This window comes from Telopea speciosissima, chromosome 4, assembly GCF_018873765.1.
Source record: "Telopea speciosissima isolate NSW1024214 ecotype Mountain lineage chromosome 4, Tspe_v1, whole genome shotgun sequence".
Lineage (NCBI taxonomy): Eukaryota > Viridiplantae > Streptophyta > Magnoliopsida > Proteales > Proteaceae > Telopea > Telopea speciosissima.
Genome location: NC_057919.1, coordinates 62,932,907 through 62,948,389, shown reverse-complemented (window position 1 = coordinate 62,948,389; position 15,483 = coordinate 62,932,907). Strand labels below are relative to the sequence as shown.

At 40.7% G+C, this 15,483-nt stretch overlaps 1 protein-coding gene and 1 non-coding gene across 3 annotated transcripts in view; one reads left to right on the top strand and one right to left on the bottom strand.

The window, feature by feature from the left end:
- LOC122658873 (zinc finger CCCH domain-containing protein 32-like) overlaps positions 1–15,483 on the bottom strand; it is a 36,963-nt gene extending 21,480 nt beyond the window's left edge. The window contains exons 1-6 of one of the 2 annotated variants that reach the window (XM_043854012.1): positions 15,087–15,483; positions 14,774–14,919; positions 14,311–14,376; positions 13,972–14,091; positions 13,573–13,860; positions 13,170–13,490 (exon numbers count right to left, since the gene is read on the bottom strand). In XM_043854012.1, the coding sequence (XP_043709947.1) occupies positions 13,170–13,490; positions 13,573–13,860; positions 13,972–14,091; positions 14,311–14,376; positions 14,774–14,919; positions 15,087–15,180 (1,035 nt within the window). In that variant the 5' untranslated portion in view covers positions 15,181–15,483. The remainder of the gene's footprint in view (positions 1–13,169; positions 13,491–13,572; positions 13,861–13,971; positions 14,092–14,310; positions 14,377–14,773; positions 14,920–15,086) is intronic. The other variant, XM_043854013.1, reaches the window with a different exon arrangement.
- Positions 774–876, top strand: LOC122660636. The gene has a single exon (XR_006332743.1). It is a non-coding gene; the product is annotated as a U6 spliceosomal RNA (small nuclear RNA).

The window sequence follows — 15,483 nt, the reverse complement described above, 5'->3', positions numbered from 1 at the left end:
AGTTCCACTATATCACCCACCACACCTACCACAAACACCTTCCTTTTGGATGGAATGATATTTAATCCAGATAACTGGACACCACCAAGAATTTTCTCACAAAACATCATTAACTCAGCTATTACTGACACTAATATGGTTTTGTCTTCAAAATTAGAGCAGTGAATGAGTGGACAATCATTAATGGAAAAAACTACCTTCCAGAAAAACAATGAGAAAGAATTAATGGAAAAAACAAAAACAAAGGCAAATCAGTCTCCAGCCGCTAAATGCCACCTGAACTACTGAAGAAACCATCCAGAGAACTGGTATGCAAAACTTGTCCAAATTTTAATGTAAAAAACAACATAAATAGTAAAAGAAAAACTAAAACAAAGGCAAATCAGTCTCCCCCCCCCCCCCCAAACTAAATGCCACCTGAACTACTGAAGAAACCATCCAGAGAACTGGTATGCAAACCTTGTCCAAGTCATCCATCTAATGCAGAAAACCCCCACTTGAATAGATATAAACAAAATTTCCAATTTACATAGCTATATGCTTTTGAATGAGCTAAGTTCATCCCTAGTAGCCACCCTCCCCCTCCCCCACCCTTCTCTCATTTTTCTTATTCATTTTTCAAATTTTACCATATTAGATGAAAGTACAGAGCAAAAATGAGAAAGGGGTTTCCTCTTACACAAAAAAACTGGGTGGATATCACAGCTAAAAAATTAACAAGAAATTACAAATAGAAAGAAAACACACACCAAGGAGACACATAATGTGGCACCGTCTCTTCGGAGACATCCGATAAAATTGGAACGATACAGAGAAGATTAGCATGGCCCCTGCGCAAGGATGACACGCACAAATTGAGAAATGGTCCAATTTTTTTTTTATTTACCAATGTCAGCAGAGACAGCACAGCCAAACTGAGATCCAGCTGGTAATTATTCATTTTAATTTTTTGATTTTCACAAATTGCAATGGAACTGATAAAGCCAATAAGCTGCAAACATAGATGCACGACATAAAGGGTACCCAACAAATTTTATATCCATGTAACTAGCACCAACTTTCAAACCTTCATCAACAGAAACTAGTGGTTCTATATAATCATCTCTTTTAGGAAAATTTGTTGTATTAACCACATTTCTACTTGCTTTATCACTTGTACTATATCCCTAGACCCTCACTTTCAAGAGTCAAATCAATACTCAATTATGGAACCTCCAAACAACATGTTGAAGGCAGTTCATAAGCTACCATCTTCCATACTAGTCTTGCATCACATGACAAAGAATTAGTCGATGATTCCCATCTAAAGGGCATTTTAGATTTTCTACCCAAAAAAGGGTGATGCAGAACTGAAGACTTACCAGCGTAGGATGTCCAAGAAGATCCAGACCTAACATGGCCCAGTTCTAATCTAAACAGGTTTAATGCGGCCTGGGTTCACTTTGTTTTAGTTAAAGTTGCTTTTGTTTTATTTTAAGTGCTTAAGTTCAGTTCTGGTTGAACCGGTGGTTCACTTAATTTAAGTCATCATCTTATTTTCTTTTAGAGTTTTAAAAGATGAGATGGCTTGTAAGGGCCTAAGGGGGACTGCTAGGGGGTATCTTAGCCTACTTAAAACTGTCTTTAGTTCCTGCTATAAATAAAAGACGGCAGCAATTACAGCCTACATTTTTTGCTCTACAGAAATTTGTTTTCTTGGCTGTGGTGTGGTGATTCAAGGTGACGATTGGTGGTGAAACCAATCAAACCTTGCAGTGGGAAGCCCAGGTTGCAACACTTTTAATCTCTGTTACTCTTTTTATCAACTCCATTCCAGGGACAGCAGTAGTACTATCATATCTTGCAGCAGAACAGCAGTACCATCTTTAATTCTTTATACCTTTCCTACTCTTGGTGGGATTTCTGATAATAGGTCATCTACAGGTCTGATCTACATTCTGATTTGATACATCTTCATCGGTAAGTGCTCTTTAACTTTCTCCTACAATCAAGTTTTGACTTTGCTAGTTGAATGCTATATTCCTATTCCAGATTGGATTCAATACTTGCTACTTTGGGAGGTTATCCAAGAACTGATATTTGTTGATCTGTTGAGTTTCATAGCAACAGCATAGATTGATCTACTATCCGGTGTATTGAATCTAAAACCAGATCATCAAAAAGATCAGTTGACTGGTCAAACTTGAGGTCTCCTATTCAAACTAGGAATTGAACATTCCAGCAGTTCCAACCCTTGGATCAGGTTGAAATTCAGCAGCCCTTCTGGGCCATTAGAGGAGAACTCGACCTGCATTATCTGGCCATCTAAGTTGTTCATTTTGTTTAATGCAATTTCTCTTAAATCTGCAAATTTGGTCTATGTTTTCAATCCTGTTTTGGTTGGTTATACATACCAGAACCACATTAAGTGGTATCAGAGCTCCAGAACAGCCTCCCGATCATTATAATAGGATAGTTGAGATGTTACAGCAATTGACCGCTGAACAAACAGTTGACCGACTGATTGTAGTCGAAAATAAAATTACTACTCCTATCCAAAGAAGTTTTGCACCTCCTGAAGGTTAGACAAGACATCCAGCTCAGTCTACAGCTAATAATACTCAACAGTTCATGGATAAGGATCCACAAAATATTTTACTAACCACAGGTATCCTTAGAGGATCATATGCATGCCTACTTTAACGGTGGTACACCCTAGAGATGCCTTGATGATACAAAGAAGGTCAAACTAGAAGTCTAGAACTGAAGGAGTATAGTGGTGATGGAATCAAGGTATCCCTAAAGAGGTTTCAGATTCCAACCCATAGACAGAATTAGAAGGCTCAAAACCAGCAAGCAAACACCACCATTAATTCCTCAATCTAGGACTCCGATTATCCCCAAAATCATATCACAGATGGACAACTAGTAGTACTTCAATGCCCTAAAACAGTTTAATAATCCAATGGTTGGATCTCATATTATTGACACAGCACCAAATTAGAAACTAGCAGCCAGAATTCGAAAAAGTGTTATAAATCTTCATCCGACTATCAAAACAACATGAAACTGTGGATGCAAGCAATATTCCATAATCATTTTATCATATACAAAAATCACACTCATCCATCAACCCATTACCACAGTTCAGCAACTCAAAGATTTAGTAATTAGTTGAAGGAACCACTGATGAAGCCCAAGCTACTGTCGAAGGAAGAGTTTAAGGTACTCTTTAACACTTCAAAACATCAGCCACAATTGATGGCTAGAGGTAGAGTAATGGCTCTTGCACAGAATTAGAAACTAGGGGAAGAAATAGCAACTTACAGTCACAGCCATATGCAGCCAATGGATGGGGCTGAAATCAGTATCAAGCGGAGGGCGTATGAAGGGTAGTAACATAACAAAATATGGCATGAAGTTGATGGCCAGATTATGATATATTGAGGTCCGAAAATTTCTGACACACAACTTCAAACCAGGGTGCCACAGGGTTAACCACCAGCTTCCTAGGAGAATCGATGAACCAATCTTGTGAAGATCAAACAGCAACAAAAATAACAGAAGAGTATCTCGGTATCTCTCAGAAAAATGTTTGTTGCAGGTTAATAAAAAAGAAACTTAAGAGAGAGAGGAAAGAAGAAGTGGGATATGACCAAGGCCCCACCTATGCCTTTGGTCAGTCCTTTTTTTTGCTAAAAGAACCTTCGAATTAAGAAAGAAGAAAAAATATAGTACAAAGACAAAACTGGAAAAAATCCAGGCACAACTACAAACTAGCCAAGGTTTACTCTTCCACCTCCGGCAATGCCATCAACAGGAGAGAAATCCACTAACACAGGGAATAAACGTGAAAAACACCAATATCTTGGTCTACATTGGCCATCAACTAATAAATCATCATTAACTGAGGGAGGGAAAGCTACCATAGTCGATGAGGCTATCTGTTGTACATTGATACCAATGAGGTTTTCAAAAAGTAAAGATGAACCATCTTCCATTCTAGGACAACTGGGAAAAGATATCCTCTTTAATTAACCTTTGCTGGCAGCAGCGAGTAATAAAATGGCTTTATACCAGTGTTGTGGATCCACCATTGAAGAGAGGGCAGGCTCAAACCAAACAAAGATATGGGAAAGTCCCAGGACATTGTCTGAGATCTGCCGCTTGGGGACAAAGGCACTTTGATAAGGTGAGATGAGGGAATGGTAAAAGAAGCGGTTGGCAAGGACTTTGGCCTTTAATGGTCAGAGGTCCATTAGCTAACCGTATCTAAAGGTGAGGAAAGAGAGCTAAGGCACTCTCGGGGAGAGGGCCAAGAAGAGGGAAAGTTAAGGTTTTTTTAAACCCCTACTTAAGAAAGAATGGAGGGTTGGCTTTCACCCTCAGAGTATCCTATGGCTTTTCGAGAGCAGCAGGAAGGTTGATAACTATCTATGAGGTATCAGGCATCCAATTTTGGAATTTGTAGACGAGAGTGTTTAGTGCCTTGTCTTTCCGTTCTTTCCAGCTATCCAGTTCTGATGGAACAAAAAATGTCTTCATTTTTTTCCGTTCAATCAAAACAAAAATGAGCAATTCTAATTCTTAATGGTTCAGCTGCAACAACATCATTTGATTGAAGAAGCCATTAGCACCAGACCTGCGGGCTTCTCTTTTATCAAGTGGGAGAAAAAAACAGATCTTGTTCTTTGATAAATAACTGCATTCTCATCTTCCAAACATCTACATTTAGAGGTTCAATCTTGCAATGCATGACAATTTTTTCCTTGAGGGGCATTCTTCTGTTGGTTCTCTTCATAACTTTCTAGTTGTTCTTTGAACTTCTGGATCCCATCACAAGCGAAGTACTCTTGTGAAGAGAAAGAAAATAGCTAGTTCAGCTCGTCATATATAGGGTAAGTAGTTCAGTGAAAGCATTCAGAATAGAATGCCTCGTTCGGTTAGCAGGACTCAGTTCCAGGCTGAATATGGAAACATATTGGAATTGGCATAGTTGCATAAATAGGAATTAGGAAGCATATGGGAATGCCATAACAGAGATCATGAATCCATCATTCTAGCCACGGACTTAGCTAGGAAATCTGCAACTGGGTTTGCTTCTCTGTAACAGTGAATAATCTTCCATTCTATTGAAAGAAGATATGATTGGATGGCAGACCAGCCTTGCCGAATGAACCATGGAATTTTTCTTTGAGAAACCAGGATGGAAACTGCAATTGAATCATATTCAATACACAGTTTGGATACACTGAGATCTCTTGCATGTTCTAGGCCCAAGATACAAGCTGTGAATTCCGCTTCAAAATTGGTCTTGACACCCATAAACTTTAAGGAAAATATCAATTTGGCATGAGCATCATGAAAGACACTACCAGAACCTTTTTTATGAAACACAAGAGTGATGTCTATGATGCCTTCAGAAATTATTATCAAATGATTTCTACTCAATTTCAAACTAAGATTAAAATTGTTCACTCTGATAAAGAGGGGGGAGTATAGGAGTATATGTATGGTAGGCATCAAAACTTTTTGGGAAAATATCACGTACCTCCCCTGAGGTATGACTTATGTACACTTTCACCTGTGAGGTTTGGGAAATTCCACGTACCTCCCCTGCTTTCCAAACTAAGTAACAAAAACACCCACTTCGTTAATTGTAGACGTTAAACGTTAGAATTTTGATTTAAATGGCCAAATTGCCCTCATCTTCTTCCCCAAATCGTTTCCCCAAAACATAAAACCTTAAACCCATTTTAGGGTTTCAAAACCCCACTGCCGCCTTTAGCGGCGGCCAAACCAGAGAACCGATGGCCTGGATGTTACTGGCGAAGGATTGCCGTGCTCCAGCGACTGCGATGCCGACATCAGAAGGTTAGTTTCTTCAATCATGGGCAGTTTGTGTTTTTCTTCCTTCTTCGATTTCATGGGATGTTAATCAAGCTCTCAAATGTAATCCCTTGCTGTGAAAACCTTTGTGGAAAGCTAAAATAGATTTAATAGATCGGGAAAATCAAGGATCTTGGATGGCTTCAAAGTTCAGGAATCTGCCGACAAGTACTTCACAATTGGGATTTTGTTAAATTATCTAAGGTTTTGATTATATCTCTTTTTCATTTAAGGGTCTTTCTCTAATATTCTAATTCAAACGTTCTCCCATTCCCAAATGATTTTACCAATTTATTGAAGGATGGAATCAGTGTATAGAACTTGGATACACGAAATCAAGGACACGTTGAGCATCTGCGATTTCGATGAGCTTCGCAGGGACCTACACACAGTCCTTGGCATTGCCAAATGGCAGGTGGCTTTCACATTCCATAGTTTCTTCTCTGAGATTAGGGTTTCTGAAACGTTGCTGATTTGCTGAGTTTGTCGCTGCAGTTGGAGGAGTTTGAATGGACGTCAGCTCGAGCTGTCGGGAGCTCTAGCTTGGCCGAGGATGGAAGAACCAGGCATAGCCAACTGAAACCCTAAACGATTTGGGGAAGAAGATGAGGGCAATTTGGTCACTTAAATAAAAATTCTAACGTTTAACGTCTATAATTAACGGAGTGGGTGTTTTTGTTACTTGGTTTGGAAAGCAGGGGAGGTACATGGAATTTCCCAAGCCTCACGGGTGAAAGTGTACATAAGTCATACCTCAGGGGAGGTACGTCATATTTTCCCAAACTTTTTTACAGATAATGGCATTATGCATCAGCTTGCATGTGTTGACACACCCCAACAAAAGGGTAGCTGAGAGGAAAATTCGCCATTTATTAGAAGTCACTAGGAGTGCTATTTGGCATGCATGTTCCTAAGACTTTTTGCTCTGATGCACTTCTTACTATTGTATTCTTAATCAATTGTATGCCCACTAAACTCCTTAGTTCCAAATCCCCCTTGGAAATTCTGTCTCCTTAGGTGTCTACTCTCTCCCCCCAAATGTGTTTGGGTGTGTTTGCTATGTCCATGTTCATAAGTCGGCCCGGAGTAAAGTTGACCCTAAGGCCCTCAAATGCCTTTTTCTTGGCTATTCCCTCTCTACCAAAGGTTACAAGTGCTACCATCCTTCCCTCGAAGGCGACTTCTTTCCAAAGATGTCACCTTCTTTGAATATGTGCCTTTCTTTACTCCTCATCAGCATCATCCTCAAGAGGAGAATAGTGGGAGTGAAGAAACTACTGATGTCACCTCCTTTCTTCCACCTTTACCTATTCCCCCTTTTCTGTTTGATGTTGGAAACACAAGGAAGTGAATGTTGTTGATGTTCTTGATCATTCAGAGGGAGCTGGTAATGAGAAGGAGTTACTTGTTTACAAAAAAAAAGGGAGAGAAGACATGTTAGGCTGCCAAGAATCCACTTTGGGTCCACTTCCTGAGATCCACCTTCCTTACTCAGGTAACACACCTTCCCCTCCTTTTGGGTAAGATCTTTCCATTGCTATTCGTAAAGGAAAGAGAACTTGTACTAATCCCATAGCCCAATTTGTTTCCTGTGATGCTATCTCTCCTACAGGTGCTGCTTTTTCGGATGCTCTTTCCTCCACATCCATTCCCAAAAATGTCACTGAGGCCATCCATGTCTAAGGAAATGATGGCACATAAGTACAACTGTACCTGAAAGTTGGTTGATCTTCCTAAGGGGAGAGTTCCGATTGGATGTAGATGGGTTTACTCAATCAAGTACCTATCAGATTGCACTGTTGAGAGATATAAGGCCAGGTTGATGGCCAAAGGATTTAGTCAAGTGTATGGGATTGACTGTCTAGAAACATTTGCTCTTGTGGCTAAACATAATTCGATAAGAGTTCTCTTATCATTGGCAGCCAATAAAGATTGGTTATTGTACCAAATGGATGTGAAGAATGCATTCCTCCATCATGGAAGAAGTGTATATACACACTCCTCCAGGCTTCAAGTTTCCCTCAGCTAAAAGGAAAGTGTGTCTCCCCAAGAAAGGTTTATGTGGCCTCAAACAATCTTCTAAGGCTTGGTTTGAGAGGTTTCGACAATCTATCCTGAAGAAGGGATATACCCAGAGTCAAGCTGACCACACTCCATTTACCTGACATAGTAATGGTGCTATCACAGCACTGATTGTTTATGTGAATGATATTGTGGTGACAGGAAATGATAGTGTTGAAGTCCTCCTTGGCTCAACTTATTGAGATCAAAGATCTTGGACCCTAGAAATACTTCTTGGGGGTCGAAGTGTCATGGTCACAAAAGGGAATAAATATTTGTCAAAGGAAAGTTTGTACTGGACCTATTAAAGAAACAAGAATGTTGGGTTGTAAACCAGCAAACTCTCCTATTGAGCAAAATCGCAAGTTAGGAGAAGACTATGGTCTATCTCTTTTTTATGCTGAGAAGTACTAGAGATTAGTGAGGAAGATAATCTATCTTTCTCTGATTGGCCGAGATATCACTAACACAGCTGGGGTAGTGAGTTAGCTCATGCATGCTCCCAAGAGTGGGCATTTGGATGCAGTATATCGTATCCTCAAGTACTTGAAGTCCATCCCAAGAAAAGGCACAACCATTTGAAGATAGAGAGGCTATTATATGTAAGGCACAACCATTTGAAGATAGACACTGATACTGATTGGGCTAGCTCAGTTTCTAATAAACGCTCCACACCAAGCTATTGCACATTTGTAGGTGGTAATTTTGTCACATGGAGGAGCAAAAAACAGCCTATTGTGGCTAGATCAAATGCAAAGGCAGAATTCAGGGCTATGACTCACGGGGTTTGAACTCCTATGACTAAGAAAGCTGGTTCAAAAGATTTGGGATTTGATACTGAGGCTCCTATGCGGCTCTATTGTGATAACAAGGCTCCCATTAGTATAGCTCACAATCCTATGCAACATGACCGGACCAAACATATTGAGGTGGACCAACACTTCATTAAGGAGAAGATTGATTCTGGCTATATCTGCACTCGATCCCGCGAGGGTGAGCTAACTCCAAAAACCCGTAACTTGAACAAAAAGCTGCTCAATTGGCCTATTTCTTGCTCTGCCATTCTATGAGTCACTTCCTTTTTGCGTATGGCATCGCTGCTTACCTACTCAACACAAAAGTTGTAGGCCAAACCGATGCCACCTTGATGTATAATACCACCTCATGCAAACGCTATTGAAAGTGAAGTTCAGTAGCCTGAGGAGTGTCTTCGAATCTTTTTTAGCCGCCAAAGCAAGCACCTTTTCGGAAAAGTCCAGTTCAAGCAAAGGGAGGACAGAGAGAACTCCATGGATCATTCCTAGGTTAACGATCCAATGGGCTTTGACTTCGTTGAGCTTCCTTGCATTCCCGCTCCCTTTGCAATCCAATCCCGGAACTACGACTCCAAAGGATCGTGCAGTGGATGTGTCGGGTTCAATAGAAACCTCCTGCTCCTGCTACCGTGGGAATTGTGTGTTCGTCTCTGCCTGTTCAAAGAGCTACAATCAAAGGTATTAAAGGAGCACGTATCTGCCTGACTTGAAAACAATCCAAGCTCTGATCACTGCGACCCCCTTTGTGAGGAGGCACCCCTTCTCCCAAAGTTACAGGGCTATTTTGCCGAGTTCCTTAGAGAGAGTTGTCTCGCGCCCCTAGGAATTTCGATGGGGCTAAGTTGGTAGAAATGATCAAGAAGTACTTTCCCATGATCCCGATTCAGAGTATCCTCCTATCCACTGATTAAAGAAATGACTATCAGGAACGAGTTCACTAATAGGCCGAGGGATACCTCGCGAAATAGAAATAGAGCTTTTCTAGACATTTGTAATTCGTGGTCTAATCAGACAACATCTTGCTTCCAACATAGAGGTTGCTAAAAGTAAAATTAGGGAAAAAGAGCCAATTGTATGGGAAATACTTCAAGAAGTTATACAAGGGCATCCTATATTACTGAATAGAGCACCCACTTTGCATAGATTAGGCATCCAGGCATTCCAACCCATTTTAGTGGAAGGACGTGCTATTTGTTTACATCCATTAGTTCGTAAGGGATTCAATGCAGACTTTGATGGGGATCAAATGGTTGTTCATGGACCTTTATCTTTGGAGGCACAAGCGGAGGCTCGTTTACTTATGTTTTCTCATATGAATCTCTTATCTCCAGCTATTGGAGATCCCATTTCCGTACCAACTCAAGATATGCTTATGGGACTCTATGTATTAACGATCGGAAATCGTCGAGGTATTTGTGCAAATAGGTATAATCCATGGAATCGAAGAAACTAGACCTCAGATTCCATAAATCATGGCCAACTGTATGTGAGTACCCCTAGCTTTCGAACTTCCTCTACCACTGATATCGAAAAAAATGCTATAATCGATAGGATTTTAAACTGCTTTAAATGTACCTCTGTTGTTGGGGGGGTTCATTCAGAACTTGCTCACGCGCTACATCTTTTACCACCGGCCAGGCCCACCTGGACCTTTTCCCTTCGAATGACTCAATACTAAGCTATTGAATCAAGGGCTTTTTCGATAGCACCTCTGCATTCTCTTTTTTCCACATGACTTAGGGTTAGCAAGAAATATTTTCTAATATGGTGCTTGCGCACTTCGGCTTGAATTTCCATTTTTTTACTATCTAACCAACTCCCTTTTTTCCTCTTTTCAGATGGTATATATTTCTCAGAACATAAAGTGTGAATCAAACCCATGTTTGAATTGAAATTGAGATACTGATGCAAGTTCTTCCCTTCTGAATCAAATAGATTCATATCTGAAAGAGGTTGACAATAAGATCTTTCAAAATTGACTATTTGCCCCTCTGTTAGGGGTGTTCCAGAAATGTTTGCGATCGAAGAATGTGATCGAGAAGATATTTTCAAGGCCGCCCAGCATAGGAACCGGCTAGATCTACAGAAGCTGTTACGGAATTGAGATAGACTGGGAGTTCGAGGATCAGACCTGTGCCCCATCCAAAACTCGATCTACGGCAGAATCCCAAAATCGAAATTCTTGATCAATGGAGGAACAATATCACCATTTTTGTTCAATAAGATACCAAAGTGGATGATTGACTCAATGGCCAATTCCTCTAAAAAAATGGTGTCTTCCACCGATTTATAAGTCACAGCTCACTTCTACGTTTCCAATTCTATTTCTCCTGCAATGTCGAAAAAGTCTATTTTTATTTTTATATTATTCATTTTGTTTGTAGTCGTAGTTTTTTATCTGGTTGACATAGATTTGAGTCTTCTTATTTTGAGAAAGGTGGGATACTCCCTTTTTATACGGGGAGTTCGTCTCTGTTTGGAGCGTTTTTCCGGGTCTTCAGATTTAACAACAGTAGGGGCATCTCTTTCGCTAAGAGGACAGGCAACCAGTTGGCTGACATCTTCACTAAAGGGCTCAATTTTCACCAATTTAGTACCCTTTTATGTAAGCTTCAGCCTTATATGACATTTATTCTCCAGCTTGAGGGGGAGTGTCAAAGTTTATGCAATAAGGGTATTTTGGGTACTGGGTTATTATCTTGTTAGTTAGCTTGCTTTAAGCTCATACGTTTTTTATCTTTTACCTCCCTAGGGAGGTGTATGTAATTTCCAATATCTTATGTTAGTGAATCAATACAGGGGAGAGTCATTACAACTCTCTCCAGAAGTTTGCACTCATCTAACTCTTCTCTTCTCTTTCTCCTCTCATCATCTTCTTCCTTGCTCCTTCCTCTTCTCTTTCCTTTTCTTCTCTCTCACCTTGATCCATGCTTACTTTCAACTGTGACCTACCTTGTGGTGATGCAAGGAGGAAAGCCCAGGTTGCAGCTATTTTATTCTTTTATACTCTTCTTATCAACTCCAATCAAGGTACAGCAGACGTACTACCATATCTTGCAGCAGAACGAGCAGTACCCACGATATAACTTTCCTACTCTTGGTAGGATTTCTGATCATAGTTGTCAAGGCATCGCCTAGCCTTGGTCGACTTGGGCGCCTTAGCCACCTTGTTGGTGTCGCCTTAATTTGGACCCTCTTCAACGCCTTGGGTCGCCTGGACGCCGTGACAACTATGTTTCTGATAATAGGTCATCTACAGGTCTGATCTACATTCTGATACAATACATCTTCATCGGTCAGTGCTCTTTAACTTTCTCCTACAATCAAGTTTTGATTTTGCTAGTTGAATGCTATATTCCTATTCCAAGTTGGATTCAATACTTGCTATTTTGGGAGGTTATCCAAGAACTGATATTTGTTGATCTGTTGAGTTTAATATCAATAGCATACATTGATCTACTATTGGGTGTATTGAATCTGAAACCAGATCATCAAAAAGAGCAGTTGACTGGTCAAACTTGAGGTCTCCTACTCCAACTAGTAATTGATCATTCCCGCAGATCCAATCATTGGATCAGGTTGAAACTTTCAGCAGCCATTCTAGGCCCTTAGAGGAGGACTCGACGTGGCATTATCTGGCCATCTAAGTTGTTGATTTTGTTTTATGCAATTTCTCTTAAATCTGAAAATTTGGTCTCTGGTTTTTATCCTATTTTGGTTGGTAGTTGGTGCTGATTATACATATCAAAACCACAGCAGATAAGGACACAATCCAAAACAAAAAAGTTCCAACATTTTCACATTACTACTTGCTTTATCGCTTGTACTATATCTTCCAATTCCCTAGATCTTCACTTTATAGAGTCAAACCAATACTCGATTAATGGAACCTCCGAACAACATGGTGTAGTCAGTGCATAAGCAACAATATTCCAAGTTTCCAACTAGTCTTGCATCACATGACAAAGAATTAGTCGATAATAGCATTTAGATTAAGAACAGAATCCAAAACCAAAAGTTTCAAAATTTGCACAGAAGTAAGCATAAAAGGGAACCTCTGTACCAAACCAACAACCAGTTCCATTGGCAGCCAAATTTGTTGGAACTGCCTGAATCTGAAGTTGCTGGCAGACATTCAGATATTTAAACAAAAAATAATGTGAAATAGAAAGAAATAAGTTATATGTGCCATTTTTTTTGTTGGGGGTTGGAATTTGATATGGTCATTGAATAAAATACTACAGCTTGGCATTGGTGTTAACGATAATTGATATTCAAAGGAGTATGTCACAAAGCTATTTTATTTAAATGGGATCTGAACACCATGAATCTAGTTGTGGGAATTCTCAATCGCAAGAAAATAAATAATCCAAACACTTGCCTTAGATAAAGGAATAAGCAAATATTTATCAATGCAACACATACCGGACGAAGAGGGAGACCGATAGGGCTGAGGATACAATTTGTTCTTGGTGAAATCCATTCCTGCGGATGATGATATCTACACGTGGAACCAAATTTACATTCTCCCGTTCTCATGTAGTACTGGCATTCAGGTTGGCCAGGTCTTTCAGGATATGTGTGTTCTTTCTGACTGCTGCTAGAAGGTCCAGCAGAGGAAGGTAGCATCTGGTAAGGTCCTGGATACACAGGTGCTGAGGGAGATAGCTGTGTTACTCCATAAAATGGACCTGCTCCAACAGTGGGTTGAGCGGTAGGAGATGCTACTGGACTAACAGGTCCCTGCTTTAGGCGCACTAACAAGTCAATAAGAAATGATGAATTGCTGATGAATATCAGAAGAAAGGAAAAGGTTTTTTTCACATACAGGATAAGGACCCCAGGTCGGAACTGGAACCATCCCTGGAGGAAGCAGCACAGGACCATAAGCCCCTTGCACATATGAACCATGTAACAGTGGAGGCCTCGCAACTTGCCAGTTGGTTGCCACTCCCCCAAACTGAGGAGTAGGAACTGAAGGAGACTGCACCGTCGGATAAAATGGAGATGCAGAAGCCGGCACTGATACACCTGCCGGTTGTGGATGATGGAATTTACAGGTCACACCAAACTTGCACTGCCCCGTCTTCATGTAATAGGAACACTCTTTCTCCCCCTGTTCCAATTAAACTTAGTTTGAGCTATTTCAATCAGGCATCGTCTGGATGCCAACTTGGTACACGAAAAAGAGAAAAAGAAAAGGAGTCAGAAATGAAGGAATTCAAACCGGTCGCAGTGGGAATCCATAATAATTCAGTGATACAGGGCTCACTGATCCACCGCCATGTCTTGGATGGTGATACTTACAGGAAGCACCAAATTTGCAAGTCCCGGTCTTCAAATAATACTGCACATTACAAAAAATATAATGAAATTAATAACAGAAAAGGCTTAACCATTCTGTACAACAATGAAACAAACTAATAGAAGTGGTACGGCAGCTATTCTGTATATCTCCATGCAGCAGATAGCATGCTTCAACTTCTTTAACTTTTATCGGAAGACGTCAAGCATTAGTCTGCTATCAATACTTAATAAGAACTAATAAACAAGGCTAGCAGAGTACCTGGCACGCAGGTTGGCCCGCCCTCTCAGGATACTCCCCTCCAAAGGGTCTTACAGATCCCACAACCTGACCAATGTTCATTATTTAAAATTAATAAAGCGATGCCCAAATGCCAGTTACATTCCAAGTATAACCAATCATGCTCAGTAACGCAAAGCCAATAATCACAAAAAAATAATAACAACAATCCCGGGAAGGAGGATTGGGTTTCCTTCACAACTTCACCACCGATCTAAGAACAACAAAAGGGCTCAAGATAAATAGCAAAATCAACATTCATCCAACCAAAACGAAGAAGCACTCGGAATTGCCCATGTTACAAGATCAAACCGAATTGTACCAATCGTCAGAGAGCATTCAGTCATTCACAAGAAGAAAGCAGATAAAAAAATAACATTACAGACCGTAGCCCTAAACTGTACGGAGTGGGAACAGAAAACAAACGATGATCGCGAGGGGTTACCGTAATACGGTCGCGAGGGTGATTGTAACGACACCTGGCACCATAACCGCAAGATCCGGTACGCATATAGTAAACACAGTCCGGCTCGCCGGGACGCTCTGGGTACAACTCCCTGCTGCTTCCCAATCCCAATTGCCACATGGACTCTGCATTAGCAAAATCAAAGTTTCAAAAAGAACCCACAATTCTGATAATCAAATACCTCAACATTTCATGAACCCTAACGGCTGAGCTCGCAAAAACCAAAATTCACGCTGAGAGTGAGACGAAGCTTAAGAGGAAACAAAAGGAAAAGCAAGAAATAAGGAGTGACCTTCCAGCCCAGTTTCCGCTCCCGGAGAGCTCCATTCGACGGTCGGATCCGGCGTATTGCCCTCAACGGATGGATTTCGACCATACTGCTCCATTGTTACGCCTTAGGTTTCTGTATCAGCTATAGAATTTACAGTGGAAAGTGAAGAGAAGAAGTGAGCGGTCGGTGGTTGTAGATTGTTCGCGAATTTTCTGTGATATCCAATCGAATGGGGAGCTTTAGCGCAGAGAGAATCCCGGCAACACAGACTACAGAGAGGAGAGGACGAATGTTGCGAACCGGGGCAATGGTTTGCGTCTCTTGTTCTCTCCCTCAGTCGTATGACTGTGCTCTGGTTCCACACAGACGCACACTCTCTAGTCTCTCTCTTCCCCCGTTTTCAAAGCTTTCTCTCTCT